Source organism: Enhydra lutris, unplaced genomic scaffold (assembly GCF_002288905.1).
Source record: "Enhydra lutris kenyoni isolate GAN:26980312 unplaced genomic scaffold, ASM228890v2 scaffoldscaffold38, whole genome shotgun sequence".
Classification (NCBI taxonomy): Eukaryota; Metazoa; Chordata; class Mammalia; order Carnivora; family Mustelidae; genus Enhydra; species Enhydra lutris.
This window is the reverse complement of record NW_019154122.1, coordinates 912,142-930,927: the sequence shown is the minus strand read 5'-3', so window position 1 is coordinate 930,927 and position 18,786 is coordinate 912,142. Positions and strand designations below refer to the sequence as shown.

General features: G+C 54.6%; 1 protein-coding gene across 2 annotated transcripts in view; it reads left to right on the top strand.

The window, feature by feature from the left end:
- LOC111154597 (mannosidase alpha class 1C member 1) overlaps positions 1 to 18,786 on the top strand; it is a 135,785-nt gene that overhangs the window by 83,466 nt on the left and 33,533 nt on the right. The window contains exons 3-4 of one of the 2 annotated variants that reach the window (XM_022514271.1): positions 17,899 to 18,014; positions 18,299 to 18,442. In XM_022514271.1, coding sequence (XP_022369979.1) covers positions 17,899 to 18,014; positions 18,299 to 18,442 — 260 coding nt within the window. The remainder of the gene's footprint in view (positions 1 to 17,898; positions 18,015 to 18,298; positions 18,443 to 18,786) is intronic. The other variant, XM_022514272.1, reaches the window with a different exon arrangement.

Here is an 18,786-nt window from a genome sequence, read left to right as displayed (position 1 = left end):
CCAGAGAGTGTAGGGGGAAGGGCTACACAATTGTGATGCACTAAGTATGGGGACCACAAAGGAAGGAGCCCCTGATTCTACCTCTGGAGCTTCCTAGAGCCGGTAACACTGAGCTGGGCCTGGATAGCAGAGGAGAGGTGGAAGGCGCAGCAGGTGTAAGGGCGTGGCAGCGTGAGAGCCAGGAGTGCACGCAAAGGCCACTAGAGCAAGGCTGCCAAGGGCCTCCTGGGCCGTGCTAAGGCCTCCGAGAGCACAGGTGTGCGGCGTGTCTTTGAGCCATTTCACTTTTCAGTTCCTCTTTCTCTGCTAGGAGTACTAGGATTCTCCTAAAGTACTTGTTTTAATCAAATTTTAAAATATATGCCTTTTGAGGGAGAGACTGAATAATCTGAAGCCTGAGGGATGGATTCACAGCAACTGAGAACCACAAATGTGCATTCTAGAGCTTAGGAATAGGAGGGCAGGGGAAGGGAAGGCGTTCTGGACAGAAGGTCCAGCCTGAGCAAAGGCTTGGTGGTCTGGCCCATTGAATGGAGTATGACTGTAGCATGAGCTGAAATGTGGGTAATGAGCCAGCCGAGTGGGCAGGACGGGTCCACCAAGGGCCTTTTAGAGAGCAATTGGAGGCCAGCGGGTCCGCCTAAGTGTCTACAATGGGCGGCGGGGGCGCTGCAGACACAGGGGCCTTCCTAATGTGGCTTGGGCTGTAACTGCTGCTTCAGACCTCCTGCGAGTCTTTACTTTTTCAAAAGCTCTAGGTGCTCACATCAGTGGTCGCTGGTTTGCGTGGATCTGTGCCAGAGACCGAAGCGTGTCTGGAAGGTGGTGAGGTGGAAAGGTTCCCCGGCCATGTGGCTCCTGCACCTGGAGACAGGGATGGAGGACCCTCTGCCACGAGGCTGAGCCACCACACCTGCACCTGCCTGGTTCCTATTTACCTTAACCCTCAGCCATCCTTCCAGAGGAGAATTCGGCCAAGGGAGGCCACCCCTTACCTGGGGGCCACACTGGCTGTGCACTGCCTCCCTTGATAGGACCTTGTAACCTCTTTCCTTCCTTCCCCAGGTGGGACCCTTGGCACTGGGGAGACAGCTGGGGTGGGGAGGGAACACCAACACTGTAGGCACGAAGGCTGTGGATCCAGCTTCCTTGCTGTGTGGCCTTGGACAGGTCGCTCAGCCTTGTCATCTGGCAATGGAGATAACGTAGCCTCCTAAGCCATGGGACTGAAGAAAATGCTCGAGGTAGTGCTTGCCCTGCAGGGCGGACGGGACAGGTGGCTGTGACTGTGGTGGGAGCTCAGGACCCGGCTCCCACTGCTGCCTGGGGGATGAGCCGCATGGCCTTGGGCAACAGCTGTTAATCTCCATGAGCCTCAGTTTCCTCCTTAGTGAAATAGGGGACCCGGCACCCCTCAGGTATAAGGGTCAAATACACGCATTGCTGTGTGTGAAAAGACTTGGGAAATGGATGCTTTCTGTCCTTGTTGTTTCTTCTGTGTCTCTCCAGAGAGCTTAGTCCAGGCTGGGGAGGGTCTTCACTCAGTCAGGTGATTTGGGAGCTCGTCGGAGCCCCCAGCCAGAGCTGCCGAGCAGCAGTGGGAGAAGGCGAGAGCTCAGGAAGTAGAGAAGTTCTGGTCGGCACCTGCTCACCCCCACGGCAGAATGGGTAAGTGGGGCCCTGACTCCAGGCCCTGGAGGCTCGGGGAGGGGCATTCTGCACCCCTGCCCCCAGGCTGTGGGAGAGGAGGCCCCCTCATCAAAAGGACATGTAATAACCAGAGTCCTGTTAAAGTTGGGGATGGCCAGATCCAGCTGGTGACATCACGTATGGCACAGGCCTTCCGCCTCTCTCCCTGTGGGTCTCAGCACCAGTCCTGGGCTGGGAGTGCGATGCTGCCTCGGAGCAGCATGCAGGGGGAGCCTCAGCCACCCAGGCGGCCTTCCATCCTGAGCCTTGGGTCCCAGCCAGACTGGCTGGCCAAGCTCTCAGCCACACAAGGTTCTCAGATCTTCAAAGGCAGTGGGCGCGTGTCCTGAGCACAGAGCCTGGCAGGAGGACACCAGCACGGGAGAATGTGGGGCTGTGCAGAAACATGATAAGGTTTTGATACCAGTGTCTACCTGACATGTCTGAAAAATCGAGCACGCAGTTTCCTGCTAATGAGTTGTGAGGCTGAAACAAGCCATCAGAAGGCTGGGCTGCCTCCTTCCCAGGGGGCTGCCAGGAGAGGGAAGCCTCGTGCCAGCCCCCTCCCCTGGGGGCTCCGCTATTTGGGGATGATCTCTGTTGAGGGACAGAACTAAAACCTAGAGTGAGGTCAGGCTCTGCTGGGGAACTTGACCCCTTGCCTAGAGCTTCTCCAAGCCCCTGCCTGCATTTCTCCTGGCCCAGCAGGGTCTGTGCAAAGTCCGCTCTCCTTCAGGCCCTCGGAGAGATGGAAGCCAGAAACACCGGCAACGTGAATGGCTCCTCTCTGGTCCTTCCCTGCTTGCAAGGCAGCACTCCCATTTGTCCATCTTATAACATTCTGCATGAGAGAAACTGAGGCTCGGAGAGGCAAAACAACACGCCCAAGATCACTGCTTTGAGTGGGTATGTTTAAGGTAACGCTAGCTGCTATAACAGATAAACCCAGAGAGCCAATGGATTGAGATGACATTTATTTCTTGCTCATGTAAAGTCAAACTGACGGGAGGAGGAGGGGGTTCTGTTCCTCATGGTCACATGGGGACCCAGGGTGCTGGAGGCTGCATCATCTTCTGATGGTGACTCCCAAGGTTCCTTTGGCCTTGGAGCATCCCACAGGTGGGTCAGGCCTCTGCCCCAGCGAAGGGGAGTGGGGTCTTTGCTGGGCCTAGGACACAGTGTTTTCCTGGAACAGAGGCTGGGGACCCTGGATCAGAGTTTGTTGGAGCAGGGGTAGTCACTTAGAGATCAAGTGCCCGACATAGATGAAACCTAGAAGAAGACACAGGATGTTCCTGACCCTGTGAAGAGCCTGGACCACACACCGTCCCAGCCTTGTCCGCAGCCCCCACCCCATGGCCCCCCAGTTAGCTTCTAACCCATACAGCTGCCGCGGGCCTGCCCTTCAGACAGCCCCTGCCCCGTGGCTCCCCGCGGCCCTCTCGACAGGGTCCAAACCCTTTCATCTGGCATTGACAGACCTTCACAGGAGGGCTCCAAGTTAGCCTGCAGCATTCCCCCCCCTCATGCCCCCCCCATATGCTGTGCTCCTCCATGACTAGCCTCTTTCCGTGGGGCCTTTGCACATGCTCTGTGCCCTCTGCCTGGGTGTCTTTCCTCCAGTTCTTCACCCTGCAAACTTCTGCTCATCGTTCCTGATCCAAATCAAAGGTGGTCAGTGAGTCCCCCTTCAGCAGGGAGCTGCTTAGCCTGCTTTGATGGGCAGTTTACTGTGTACCAGGCACTGTACCAGAGGCCTTACAGGCATTAAGTCCTTCACAGCCTGCCAAGCCTCCGAGGTGGGCATCCCATTTTATAGAGGAGGAGCCGAGTCTCTGAGAGACAGGAACTTGTGTGAGCCCACGCAGCTAGCGAGGGGCACACGGGTTCCCAAGCCAGGTATGGTCGCTCACAGCTAAGACGACCACTGGCTATACTCCTGCCTTTTATTAGCACCTGTCACAGTACATCATTATTCTTCATTTACTTAATAGTTTGCCTAGAACGTGTTGTCTTTCTGAGAAGGCGGCTCCCGACTTCCTGCGGGCAGAAGTCACGGCCGATCCGTTCTGAAATCTTCCTCACCACTGTCCCCACCACCACCATGCTGAGGTCTGGGTGGCGATTTTCTCTCAAATAAATCCCTCGCCCTCTGCTGAGAAGCAGAACCAGAAATTCTTCAAGTTATCGTCTGTCATAATCCCCTCCCTGCTTGCCTGTCAGTTTTTGAAAGTTAACCTGAAACCATTTGAAAATGATCTGAGAGGCATAGACCGGCCTTCTCTTTGCATGATTAAGTACGATGGCTTTTTAATGATTTGAGCTGTGCCTTCTGCGGTTTGACGAAAATGGATTACCATATATTTCTGAAAACCGTGCCGCTGAAATCAGATTTTTTTCCATTTTCTCAGTCATCCTCACAAACCTTTGCTGAGAATGACAAATACTCTGGGCTTTAATTGTTCAGTCGCATGAGGGTGGCGTCTGCCGAGTTCCGAGAAATGCTCTCTTCAGGGAAAGCCTTGAAAGGCTCCTGGGGTTCGATCTTTAGGAAATTGAACTGTGTGTTTTCTCCGAAGTAGGGAGAGCTGTCTTCTGGGCTTGGCATATTTGCTGCATTTGTGAATTGCTTTGGCCCCAAGATCCAAAACAGAGGCAGCTTTTACCCTGGAAGCATGCTGGGGGATTGTCATACCAGGCGTGCGGAGTGGGTGGATGTGGGCAGGTGGGGTGAGGGGCCTCTCTCCCTGCTCAGCCCTCGCACAGACCTTCCACCTCCTGCTCCCTCTTCCTGCCAGACTCTGTGCCTTATCCAGGCTACCCGCACCTGCAAGGCGGGTGTTGTCAGTCTCCTTTGACAGATGTAGACTCACAGCTCAGAGAGGTTAAGTAACTTGGTTATGGCCACACAGCTGGTAATATACAGAGCCAAGTCTCAAACATGTAGACCAGAGGCCTGTGCTTTATCCACTATCGCAACTGCATCTAAAAACACCAAATTTAATCAAATGAAAGATGACTCATAGGCACCCCCTGCAGCCCATCTATGTTTAAAGAAATGAAAAAAATTTCACTGTACACCTCCCAGTGTCAGTCTCTCTAGTGATGTGCGTTATCTGACATTATCCCCATTTCATAGATGAGGAAGCTGAGGCTCACGTGGGTGAAGTAGCTAACCAGAGGTCACACAGGTAGGAATAGCCACGGTAAGGTTTGACTCAATCCCTGCCTGACTCCAAAATAATTTCCTCACCCCATCCTTTGTAGGAAGTAAAAATCTGTCCCTCTCATCTCAGTTAGGTGGCTAACACAGGTAAGTCTGGCAGGGGGATGCCTGCATTACTTTCTCTGTAAAATGTGTACAAGTATCTTCAATTAAGAAGGGGGCGTAGTGTGGCTTCTATTAGATTCTAGAAAGAGCCTATGGACCAACGAAGGGAAAGTCCCTGGTCAGTAGAGTGGGGTGAGTCGGTCCCCTCCTCTTCTCTGGATGCTGGAAGTGAATCAGGTAGGCCCATAAATGGCAAGGACCCCCTGGTCTGTGTTGTGGTTGTGCCTGCTCTGGCTCCTTCTCACCTCTCCAGGTTAACTCAGTACCTATTTACTCAGAACCTCCTGAGTGCCCAGCGTTATGCTAGGCTCTTTGATGACTGTAAAGAAGAATATGGTCAGGATCTCTGGCTTCTGGGGCTTTGGCCTGTCCGAGAGACAGACCAGATCCTTCTGTGAGCCCGCCTGAGCCAAGTGATTAGCAGTGGGACCCAAAACAGAGCAGGGAGGAAGCATAGTCCCTAGAGGGGATCTGAGAAGGCTTCATGGAGGAAGAGGGGGCCAGGCTGGTCTGTGTGTCATGGCAGGGCTCTTGCAGGGGGAGGCCCCAGCTCTTGGCACACAGACAGTGTCTTTACCCCAGGGGCATTGCCCCAGCCCACAGGCAAGGAGGGGACCTGGGAGTCTTGGGCTGTGAGCACCTCCCTGGGATCCTCTCAGACCCTCTGAATCTAGCCGGGGATGGCACAGCAAGGAAAGGCAGAGTCTCCGGAGCAGACGGCCTGAGTTAGATCCTGAATCCATCCTTCATCAACCTCGGGAAATGTTCATGACCGCTCCACGCATCAGTTTCCCCATCTGTGGAAAAGGGACGTGAATCATGCCCTCCCCATAGAGTTGCTGGAAGCTTACAAGAGGTGCTGCCCCGGAGCGGGGAGCGGGGGGCTCTGCAGCACAGCATCTGCCATGCCCACACAGGCTGCTGGTTGTGGCTTTGTGTCTGCGGGGGTCCTGTGGGCAGTTGTGCATCCAGTGTTGCACACACACTGTGACCGCCGCCCCCGGGATGGTTCTGGAAGGTAGAGCACAGATGAGAAAACCGAGGCAACTAGTAAGTGTGGCTCCAGGCTCACCCCTTTCTTTTGCCCGTTCCCTGCAGCTTGGCCATCCCAGCAAGTGGCAGGATGCTATCCTGGGCCGTAGCTCCGTACCAGGCTCTCCCAGCACAGCCTCTGCCATGTGTCTGTTTCTTGGGGTGAATAGGGCCTCTTTGATTTCCTTTCTTTTCTCCTTTCCAAAAATCATCACTCATCTTGTTATCAGAGCCTTGCATCTGTGTCTCTTGGCTCTGGTCCTCAGTCTGTGTTCGCCACAATCAATGCATAGCTGTGTGTGGCCACGACATATATCCAAGAGGCTGTTGTGACCCCGCGCCTGTGGGCCTGGGAGGACATCTAGAGGCTCCCCTGCTGGGGCTGAAGTAAGGCAACCAGCTGACGTTGCCCTGCACTCGGGGTGAATTCTTCTTGTTCCTGGACTGGTGAACAGCTGCCTCGCCGCTTGAGGGGGCACCACCAGTGGCTCTCAGACAGTCTCAGAGCACGGGCCTGGGTGCTCCCTGCCACTCTCCTGCCCACCCATGAATGACTAGTGGGCGCTCGCCAACCAAGAGGGATAGCTCCCTGAATTATGCCACATGGGGTCCCCTCTGGGTCCCCTTCCCACCCACTCTCTGCCCAGCAGCCAGAGGGTTAGGCCCGAAGCCGTCCAGGCCTCTCCCTGAGTCCCCAGGGCTGTGTGGCCTGGCCCCACCCCCATGCTCCCACCACGGTCCTTCTTCCTCACAGCGAGCGACCTCCGCTCTGCTCCACAAACGTGTCAAGACTGCCCACACGGGGCGCCTGGGTGGCTCAGTGGGTTAAACCGCTGCCTTTGGCTCAGGTCATGATCCCAGGTCCTGGGTTCAAGCCCCGCATCCGGCTTTCTGCTCAGCAGGGAGCCTGCTTCCTCCTCTCTCTCTGCCTGCCTCTCTGCCTGCTTGTGATTTCTCTCTGTCAAATAAATAAATAAAATCTTAAAAAAAAAAAAAAAAAAAAAAAAAAGACTGCCCACACGTCCATCCGGCTGATCTCTGGGCTGTGCATTCCGCCTGGCTCGCCCCCACCCGCCTTTTGTCCTGTGCTTCCTTCAGGCCTCAGTTCAGATGCCGCCCCTCCCCCGGCCTCTGATCCTTCTCTCTCTTCCTTTATCACGTACATTACTTTGTACCCAGATGTCGTCTGTGCGACACCTGGTTGGTGTCATTCTTCCCCCACCAGACCTGCAGCTCGTTGAGGGCGGGGACCGGGACTGTCCACTCCCCATCGTGCTTCAGCACCGGGCACGTCCTGAGCACTCAGAGAAGTGTCTTGGGGTGAAAATATAAATCTTGAGCAAGTGACTTAATTCCTTGTAGCCTCAGTGTTCATCTGTAAAGGAGGGACAATAACAGAGTTGTCACAAGGTTTAAAAAAGCTGTGTGTGAGACCTAGAGCGCGAAGCCAGCACTCGGCCAGGCTCGCTATGGTTACTTCTGTTAACCTCTGCCAAGGATGGGGTTGGTGGTTGGCGTGGAGGAGAACGCCACATTCGACAAGCAAACCTTTACGGAGTGCCAGCCCTTGGTCAGGACCTTGGGGTCTCATGGGGTTGGTCTCTGTCCCCCAGTACCTCGCACTGCGCAGGAACAGCCTCTGGCAAGGGGCGCTGGCTGTCAGGGAGGCTTCCTCACCTGGGAACGAGGTGGTGGGAGGATGGCAGCCATGTCTTCACTCAGCAAATCCCGGAGATGCCTTGCCTCTGCACGGCCTGTTCGAGCCTAGATTAACCAGACTTCCATTCAGCCCCGAAGACACTCACTTGCCAGGATGGACTTGAGAAAAGGACATGGATGACACAGATTATCATACGGAAAGTGGAAAGAAATTCTTTCATGAAAAGAGTTCAGAGGAGGTAGACCTCAGGTTCAGGTGGGGGAATCCGGGATGTCTTCATGGAAGCAGCAGTGTTTTCTCTAGGACTGCGATTAGCCATTGGATTGGGAGATATGTAGAGACATTTTGGGTGAGAGGAGGGCATTCCAAGCAGAGGTAATAGCTTGAGTAATGGGCTGGAAGCCTCAAAAGAGGGGACCAGAGAATCAGTAGTCAGGTTAGAGTGTGGAGAACATAAAAGACTTGAAAGAAACAAGGCTGAAAGGGTATTGTATCAGCCAGCCTCTTCCAAAATAATGCTGTGGAACAAATTATTGCACAACAAGTGACAGACAACAGTGAGCATTTCTTTTTTAATTGTGTGGTTGCAGGTAGGCTGGAGTTTATCTAGGCTGTGCTCAGCTGGGTTCAGTCCGCTCCCCCTGTCTTGGACCAGTGGCTGTTTGAGATTCGTTCTTCTCACAGTGAAAGGTGGGAGAGCAGGAGGACAAGCCCAACCAGGCAGGCTTCGTTCAAACTTCCATTCAAGTCATGTCCACGAATCCCATGGGCAAGGCTCGCAATCAAGCCTGAAATCAAGGGCACAGTTAATTCCCCACCCACCATGAAGCCAGAGCAGATTACATGGACACAACCAAGGTTGATGGGCCGGAGGTGTCTGCTTCTCCCCTGGAGGTAGAGGGAGGGTACTGAGCGATCCCCTAACTTGCAGGTAAAAGCCAGGTAGAAGCCAGTATATGGAGGGACTCAGGAGCTGCCCAGGCTGCAGCTGGACTTTAATATGATTTGGGGTGAGCAGCAGAAGACTCTGGCCTTTCTTTCCCCCCAAGGAGGCAAGAAGTATGTTGAGAATGCCACAGTGCCTGCCCAGCCCCATCCTGCCCTCCTGAGGGCTCGTGCCTCCTGCCTGCCTGGCATGAAAGCCGTGCTATTCTTTCCTGTGGGGCCAGGGAGGCCAAGGATCTGCTAAGAGTCCTAGCTTTGCCAGCCCCACTGTGGCTTGCTCTGCAGGAACCGAGCCTTATGATAAGAGACCCCTGCATCGAGCACCTAAGGTGGGGTGTGCTGGGTATAGCCTGTTCTCTGGTGTTGAATGCCTGCTCAATGCTCTTTGTATACCTTTGTTGGAATCGGCCACACCTTCCTAAAAAGAAGAACTTATTACCCCATTTTTCTGAGGTCAAGCCGGTTGCCCAACATCCCACAGCTGGGAAGGGACTAAACTAGGATTAGAACCAAGCCGACGGGATCGCATGGTCTGGAAGTTGATGTCTGCTTACAGCTCTGCCCTGCGCTGCTAAGCCGCTGTGTGACTTTGGAGAAACCACTGCGGCGTCCCAGACTCCATCTGCCTTTTCTTCTCTCAGAGCTGTTCTGAGATAAAAAGAAGTTTCGAATTTGAACCCCAGCTTCTTCGAGAGGGCGTTTTAAAAATGCACATTTCCCAGTCAGACGGCACCCTCAGGTCTGACTGAAAAACAACCAAATACAACAGTAACATGTTTAAAACAGGCCCTGTTTCCCCATGAGGGGCCCTGTCCGGCAGACCACTTCAGTGATCCGTGTCTGGTCGCTGGGTGCCCTGACCCTCATTCGGCTGCCGGCCACAGCAAACATTCCCCGGCTGGCTGTGGCAGCAAAGCATGGCATCTGTCTGGGAAGGCTGGAGGAAGCCATTAGTTCCACCAGCCGTGCCGTCTGCGGCATTTCGTCCAGGTGACTGTTTCCCTTGGATAGCTGGCCGCTGCTGCGCAGAGTGTTTTCTCCAAGGCCAAGAGGCCTTGTCAAGTGTCTGGGGAGCTCCAAGAAAGCACCGTCCTCGTTTCCACGAGCCGTTCGTTTATTCAGCAGCCCTCCGTTCTCACCTTCCCTGTGCCTGGCCCGGGGGTGGATGCTGGGCCACTGGGAAGAGTCGGATCCAGCCGCCAGCCCTGGGGTTCACAGGTGCATGTGGTGTGGTGGGGACGGTGTTGTGACCAAGACGCCTGCAGTGGAGCGGGACAGCCTGGCCTGGGAGGGAGTCGTCCCCAGGAGGGTCTGCTGGCTGGCTCAGGAATTCTTGAGTGAAGGCTCAATGCTCGAGCGCAGACCAGGACAAAGAGTAGGTGTTCCCCAAGCCAACTCGGAAAAGGAAGGTATCCCAGGCCTAGGGATCCATGTCAGCAGCCCCCCGGGGCATTTTGGGGGAGCTACAGAGCATCACCGCACAGAGAGCAGCGGAGTGGAGGCAGAGGCTGCCAAAGCCTGGACCGCAGGCACCTGCCCACGGTGCCCCGGGGACTTGAATGTGATTGAGGCCTTGATAAAGGGCAGGAGCATCATCAGATCTGACCATCTTCTATCGATTCACCTCTAGTAAGAACATTCTGTCAAGTGCCAGGAATAGTTCCTAAAAATATCTCTTTAGTCCTTCCAGAGGCTCCAGGAAACCTTTGCCTGGAAACACACATCCTCTGGATGCAACTTGATGTGATCAGAAAATAGCCATCATGGGAAGAGTCAAGAAAAATATTATTACTGGAGGGGAAAAAACCCCGCCCCAGACCTGACAGAGGGCAGAAGTCCTGATCCCTGAAAGGATTTCGTGCGGCCGGAAGACCTTGCCATACAAGACGGTGTGGTTTTACACAGTGCCCTTTGGGGTAGTGGGGATATCACTTTAATCATCCCAGAAACCCACATGACAGAACATTCCAGTTGCTTCTCCTTCATAACAAATCACTCCAAAACTTAGTGGCTTTAAACAATTATTTTATTATGCTCAGAGATTCGGTGGGTCGGGAATTCAGAAAGGGCACAAGAGGGACAGCTTATCGCTTTACCACCCTCAGCTGGAAAGGCCTGAAGGGGAACCTGATGGCTGGAGCCATCTGGAAGCTTTTTAATTCACATGTGTGGAACTGATGCTGGCTGTCAGCAGGGAGCTCAGGAGGGGCTGTGGTCAGAAAACATACACGTGGCCTCTCCCTGTGTTCTCTCCTTAGGGGCTACCTTGTGCTTCCTCCCCATATGGTGGCTGGTTCCAAGTGCCAGTGTTCCGAGAGACAGGAAGTGAAAACTGCCCTTTGCTTAAGGTCTGGGTCTAGAAACTAGCGCATCATCCTTTCTGGTTTATTCTGGCGTATTCTGGTGTATGCTCCTGCCCTTTATCAATAAATAAACCGGTAGTCACAAAGGCCCACCCAGGTTCACGGAGAGGAGCGGTGGGCAGAGTCCCTCTCCTGGGGTGGGGTGCACTGTGGCAGCCGTGTTTGGGAAATAAGACCTGCCCCAAAGCCACACTGGTTTCTTTGGAAGCCGAGAAAGAAACAGTTGTGTTGTTTCTTTACAGATTAAGAAAAGTCTCTGAGGATTATGTCATCAAATTAAACGCAGCCGTTAGAGTATGGCTCTGGGGATGCTCCAGTAATAGGCTGTGCTCTGGGTGATTTTTTTTTTTTCCCTTCTGAATGTTTTTCCTGCAGTTTATGTTGCCCAGCCTGACCCGTTTCTCTTTGCTAGTGTAGCGTCCCATAAAAACCTCACCGCCATTAACATGGCAGAGTCGGGAGAGGGGGTACAAACCTCAGTCTAGCAGGGCAGGGCTCCTGCCCAGGCAGCCCCAGGGGGAGGAGGTGACAGGAGCAGGGGAGGGGGAGCCAGTCCCTCATGGAAACAGAGCCACATGTGACCAACAGCTTCCCACAGGACGATGTTACACACCCACTTAGCCACCCTGGCTGACCTGGCCTCAGCCTGGTGGCAGGGCCTCCCCTGACTGCTGGTACCAGCCCCGGGAATAGGCAGTTCGCCTGCCCTGGGCGTGGTCCCCACAGATGCCTGCATGGTGGGCTTGGTCTGTTCAAACCAACACGTTTACCTTTAACACTCCTGGGTGCCAGACTGTAGCCGGGAGCTGAGAAATGGGACTGAGCCACAGCCCGCTCCAGACCCTCCCCACCCAGGGTGAGGGGCCCTTTACTTGCAGATGCTGGGAAGTGTTCTAGGCAGTGGAGGACAGCAGTGAACAAAACAGGGCTCTCCCCTCCAGAGGCCTGTGCTCTCTTAGGAGAAGACAGTAACAAGGACACAGATCCACGTGCAACGTCCCTGGGATGAAGGTGCTGAGGAGAATGAGGAGGTGAGGGGGAAGCGACAGGGTGCTGTTGTGGCAGAGTGACGGGAACTGCCAAGGCCTGACACAGAGCAGGCTCGGAGGGCTCCAGGAGCAGCAGGCAGCAAGGGCAGAGCAAGAGAAGTGGAAGAGGGAGAGGGAGATGAGGCCGAGAGGAAGCCAAAGCCAGATTACAGGGCCTCCGAGTCTGATGGGAGCCATGGGAGGATTTTGAGAAGGGGAACAGCATGCTGGGACTGGCATTTTCAACGGGTCCTTCTGGCTGCCATGTTGAGGACAGATAGATGGAGGTGTGGGGGGTGGGGGGAGAAAGGGAAGAAGCCCAGAGGCCAGCTAGGAAGCTCTTGGAATAAATCCAAGAGAGAAGAAGGTGGCTGGACCAAGGTGGGAGCACAGGGGAGGTGAGAAGTGCATGGAGTCTGGAAATCTTGTGAAGAGGGCCACCAGGATTCGCCATGGGATGGGACGAGGGGAAGAGGAATGCGGAGCAGAGTCAAGGGCTGGGGCACAGCTCCTGGAAGGAGGAGCTTGGCGTTGACCACTGTGGTCGAGGAACAGATGTGGAGGAGCGGGTTACATGTGAGCTGTCTGTGACCTCCTGGTGGTGATAGGAGTGGGGACTACTGGTTAGGGGAAGCTGGGGCTTGAGGCCAGGTCCTGGCTGGGAGTGGACATCCGGGAGTCCCCAGCGTGCCGGGTGGTACTGAATCCTAAAGGAATGAGGGCGGGCAGAGAAGAGAAAAGGCCCAACCATACGGAGCCCGTCCGTAGAGGTTTGGAGAAGAGGAGGGACCCACAGAGAGGACTGGGCAGGCCCAGTCACAGGGTTAGAAGGAAAGGCAAGAGGAAGAGTGTTGTCCTGAAGGCCAAGGTCAGCTCAGAGCAGGCGCAGCACCGGGGAGAGTACGTGCACCTGTCAGGGACGGAACAGCCTGCTCCCAGCCTTTCCTCTGCCCACTTTCTTTTTTTCTTTTTAAAGATTTTATTTATTTGACAGAGAGAGATAGAGACACACAGCGGAAAAGGGAACACAAGCAGTGGGAGAGGGAGAGGGAAAAGCAGGCTTCCCAACGAGCAGGGAGCCCAATGCGGGGCTTGATCCCGGGACCCTGTGATGATGACCTGAGCCAAAGGCAGACACTCAACTGACTGAGCCACCCAGGTACCACTCCCTGCCCGCTTTCACTAGGAGCTGTTGCTGGAGCCTGGAGACCCATCTGATGCAGACCAGAGCCCTGCTCTTATGGACGGACAGATCGACAATTTCTCTGTGATGTGAGGACAGGGAGGCAGACCTTGTTCTGGAGATGGGGTGCACAGAATAGGGGCCCACAGTGAGGGCCTGGAAGGGCTGGTGAAGATTTCTCAGGAGAGGAGGGTCGGGGAGGCAGAACCTCATGAAGGCCGAGGGGTGGCAGTCTTGGTGGCTTCCTGGGCAGGAGGGCACCAGGTGGGCTCTAGGTTGCCCAGGAGAAGGTGGGGTGGGGGAGGCGGTTGCTAGCAGTCTACAAAGAGTCGCAGAAGGCAGGGCTATAAAGTGGCCCACTTGAGCTGGGGGCTCTGGCCTTTGGGGCTGCTTGGAGACAAGGTGCTGAAGAGGGGCAGAGAGGCAGTGGGGACCCTTGAGCTCAAGGAGCTCGTGGTTAGTTAGAAGGTGAGCAAGGCCACAGTGCTGGCGGGCAGGAGTGGTGTGCACATGATAGGGAGCTCCCTCAGCACGAGGGGGTTAGCTGGGTGGAATCAGGGAACGCTGCCAGGGGGAGGTGGGCCTTTGAGGACACATGGGCTTTGGGGCTTTGAGTATGCCCAGCTGCACAGAACAGCTGCCTTGGCGAAGGAGAGCGTGCGTGCAAAGGTGTGGAGGCCGGAGGGTGTGGCTCGCGTCCAGGAGGCACAGCTGGATGGGAGATGAGATCAGCCAGGCCCTGTAGCGTCAGACCCAGAAGCTTCAGCCCTCCCTCCCTTATCGCACAGGTACTCGGAAGCTGTTGCAGCTGCTGAGCTGAGGAGGGAGTTGGATGTGGTTTTAGGAAGGCAGGTCAGGCACCAGCGTGCGGGGTGAATTTGAGGGGAAAGGCAGAGGTCCTGGAGGTAGGAAGACCTTTTGAGAGGCCAGGTGCAGACCCAGATCGGGGTGTTACTGGCCTCCGAGGCAGACGCAGGTAGGACCCAGGTGACCCTTTTCCTTTCATTTGGGCCAAAGGTTTTGCAAGCAGCACTCATGCCACACGGCCCTGTAGGCCCAGGAGGCACCAGCGATGCAAGAGCACCGCAAGGCCTGGGTGACCCCCGAAGACTTTGTGGAGGGGCTGCTCAGGGCCATTGTGGGGGAAGGAGGGCCACGCGGTTGGGGGAATAAGCTCACACGTACCCAGCCCGGCGCCAGCTCCTTTCCATCCACTGCCCCATTTAGCCCTCCCTGTGGCCTTAGGAAGTAGGTCCCACTGTCGTCCCCATTTCGAAGACGAGCAACGTGAGACTCAGAAAGGTACGGTGACTTGCCTTGGCGCACAGCTGGTACGTGATGGAACCAGAATTTGAACCCACAGCTTCCTGAAAGGGCCAGTGTTTCAAGAGAAGCTACAGGACACCGGGAATAAGAACAAGGAACTGATTGATTGAGCGCTTATTCTGTGCCAGGCATGAACAGGTGTCTGTATCAGAAAGGCCGGCACCCGTGTGCTGCGTTTATCCCAGCTCAGGAACCTGCAGTGGCTCCCCAGTATCTAACCTGGTGGTCTTCCCTCACTTTACAGATGAGAACTTTGACAGTCAGAGCAGTTGTGTTGCTGGCCCAAGCTGGGGTTTGAACCCAGGGTTGTTTTCTTTTAACCCACCTCCTGCCTGGCAGGCAGGGGCCAGGGGCTGGGCAATCCTTTGTGCACCGCAGGGGTTCAGAGCTGGAGGTGGGAGAGTGAGCCAACCTGAACCTGCCTCAGGGCCGAGCCTAGTGGAGCTTCCAAGCCAGCTGCCTGACTTTTGTCCCCCTTTGGCTCTGTGCATAGAAACCCTGTGCCTGTTCACTGAATCAGGGTGTGTGTTCCCCCCCCCCCCCCCGGGGAGCCGACCCAGGCCGGCTGCAGGTACGGATAGAGTTGAATTCAGGACTGGGCCTTCTTTCTTGCCCAGCCTGGCCACTGGGTAACCTCTGGCCTGGGATGAAAGGCTTTCCAATAAGTGCCTCGCTGGCCCGCAGCCCAGCTACACGTAGGTGTGGGCCAGGGTGAGAGATCATCGGAGGGAAGAAGCAGGAACCTGAGAGCAGAGTGGAACCCTGCCAGTAAATCCCTCAGTGATCTGCCTTCTTAGCCGCTGGCCCCGGAGCACTTGGCAAGAAGAATGGGTCACCGGGAGCCCTGGCTGCCTTTCTGCCCCAGCCTAGGCCCTTGGGCCTCCGGGCTCAGGCTCAGCCCATGGAAGGATGGCCCGTGGGGTGAAAACACCAGGCAGCGCAGGGCAGGATTTGGAAATCAGATACTCTGGCCTTGGGCTTCTCTTCAATCCTTCTCAGGTCACAGCGGCCTCCTGCCCCTTTGGGGGCTGGGGCACGGTTAGCAATCAGATCCGACTGTTTTCACAGGGAAACAAGAGAACTTGGGTTCTTCTTTGGTCTAATCCTAGGCATGTCCCAACCCCCTCTGGGGGTCCTCTGTGAAATTTAGGGACAGGGCAGTGGGGCCTTCAAAAATCCCTAAAAAATCAGGTGTGAGGGCCTGTGGTATAAGCTTCAGAGCCAAGAGGATGGACGCCAGGCGGGCACTCCGTGGCCGGGCGCATCTCAGCATCCATGGTCTGTCAGTGTTCCCAGGCCTCACGCCTCTACCTCACCGTAAAGCGTTCCTGTGTTTGATCTTTGGCACCCACAGGGGAGGCAGCCAGCACAGACGAGGGGAGATCGACTTTGTTTGGCTTTGGGTGTTTTTCTACCAATCCTTCAGTGTAGGAGGGGTTGACATTCTGGAAATTCACTTCCACCTCAATACTGAAACCGTCCTGGGATGCCTGACTCTGGATTGGGAAACCCCTGCTTCCGGAAGTGGATTCTGAAACCTCCAGGCTTATCCTTCTCCCAGTGACTCCTGATCTCCCTCCCATCCTTTTCCAGGCCATGCCCTTTATGAGACCTTGCCCGGCCCAGAGAGGTGGTGGTTTGAGTTTCAGGAGTCTCTGCCTGCAAAGTCAACACAAGCAAGCAGTTAGGGAAGCACTAATTAAGGAGATTAGATGCTAACTCTGAATGCAGGTGTGCTTGCAAAGCCCAGGCTCACGCTTCAGACTCTAGAGGGGCTCAGCGCCCTGGGGAAAGATGGAGCCTGTGGTTCTCACTGCTTTTGAGCCTCCTCAAGGAGGACACTGAAGAACAGTCAGACCTCTTAAGCTGCATGCTGGTCTCTAAAGGAAATTACTCCTAACTGTAGTTTTAAGGAGTTGATGGGAAGCAGCTACCTCTTCCAGGAAGCCCTCCGGATGGCCCCAGGCACCTCTCCTTCTCCCTCCTTTCCTCCTTCACAATACTCTGCAGTCAAGCTCTGGTTGTGCCACATGGGGAGTTCTTCCTTTTCACTCTCCTGCCCAGTCCGTGGTGTGGAAAGCTATGATATTTTGCACCATTATTTCAGCCTTTACTCCCAGGACAAGAGTCTAAGGCCCAGTGGCAGGGGCCAGGTCTCACAGCTTGTGCTTTTTGTACTCCCTGTCCTAGAGCCACAGAATCTTTGCTTTGTGCATTTGTTTGGTTTCTTTGCCCAAACTTTTTTTTCTCAAATGGAAATACATTTCTGGTTGTAAAAATAATCCATGAGCTGAAGAAATAAAAAAGCACCTGTAATCCCAGCACTTGGAGGTAACCATTGAATCACATGCTGCCAGACTTAGTTCTGTGCGAGCTCACCACATTCAGCATACAACAAAGAAATTATACTGTGCTTCTTTTCTTCTTCTTCTTTTTTTTTTTTTTTTTGCAACCTACATTTAAAAAAAATATTTCATTTATTTGATAGAGAGAGACACAGAGAGGGAACACAAGCAGGGGAAAGGTCAGAGGGAGAAGCAGGCCCCCTGCCAAGCAGGCAGCCTGGATGCGGGACTTGATCCCAGGACCCCAGGATCATGACCTGAGCCAAAGGCAGCCGCTTAACAACTGAGCCACCCAGGCGCTTCTGCAACCTACCTTTTTTAACTTAACAGATCCTATGGATATTTCCCCAGTAAACACGGGTCTGCCTCACCTGCAGGAATGGCTGCATCGTGTCCTATTTTATGTTTGAGCCACAATTTATATAACTAATCCCTTATTGTTGTATTTGGAGCTTTTCCCCAACTCTTCCCATTGTATATAGTACTGCAGTAAATATCTCCCTGGATAAATATTTGTGAACATCTTTTTATTTTATTTTATTTTATTTTTTGGTCTTAGAATAAAATAAAGAATGGCATTGAAAAGTCAGAGGACTGGAATGTTTGTTAAGATCGTGTAAACCCAATGCCGGTTCACCGTCTCCCCCGTGTCACAGAAAAGTGGTAGGCGCCTGGCCGGTACTGATGGTTGACTTGTGGACAGATACTCGTAGATGAAGGTCTGGGGAGTGGTTCGGCCTGTGAACTTGGTGTCCCAGCCCACTGCCCATTGTCCACTGCCCAGAAAGCAGCCTGGGGTGGGCGGAAGGGGACACACTTGCTCCTGGACCCCCGCTTCAAAGACTGGTGGAGTCTCCCTGGGTCATGCCTGGGCCAGCCTTGGCCTTAGAGCCTGCCCAGGCACTTAGAGGGGGCCAGGGAATGGGGGCTTGTGTGGCTGGGGATGAAAAGGATAAGAACGAGCCTGAGTCATGCCTTCGATCTCTGTGCCTACAGGAGGCCTCAATGGGGCAACCGTCATTGACTCCCTTGACACCCTCTACCTCATGGAGCTGCAGGAGGAGTTCCAGGAGGCCAAGGCCTGGGTAGAAGAGAACTTCCACCTAAATGTGGTGAGTCAGAGACCTTTGGGGTGTTAGAGCCAAAAGGCACCTGGAAAGACAGGGGCCAGCTCCATCCTATCACTTCGGAGACCCAAAGACCCTGGCCCCAAGCTGTCCAGCAGAGCAGTGCTGGAAGTGGGGCTCCGTGCACTGTCTGCTTTGTCCTCTCCTAAAACCAGCCTCAAGGTGGGGCACCCCTCCAGCCCTGGCCAGCCCATGCGTATCTCCTAGCCTGTTCTCCTCTGGGAGAGAAGATAGCCAACAACCTCTCTCTCCCTTGCCTGGGGTGCCAGGTCCCCAGGAAGTCCCTTCTAGGGCTGAATCTGTCGCACAGAACAGCAGCAACAGGGGAAGTGACTCTGGAGGGGAGAAGTGGCTTATCTGCTCAGAGAGGCTCTAACCTGGAGCCCCGCCCCATCCTCTGCTGCCCTCTAGAGGTAGGTGAGAGGATGGGGAGCCATCGGGATGACCGTGACAAAGACAATGCCTAATTCACAGGCTTGTTGTGAGGTTAACTACCGTGGAGGGTTAATTACACTGTCAAGTCCGACATGGAGGTAGGGTGGTGTCCTCCTCCTCCTCATTATTACCATAATTTTGAGGCACGTGATGCCTCTGGTGGTCTGTGTGAGGAAGCTTAGAATCCTCCCATTTCCTACCATATTGAATGGGAGAAAGGCCGAGGCGGGAGAAGGAAGGGATATCTTCCTGGGCGCACGCGGCCCCTGGTGGATGGGGGAGAGAGAATGGGCATCCGGCAGCTACCTAGGGTGCCAGCTGC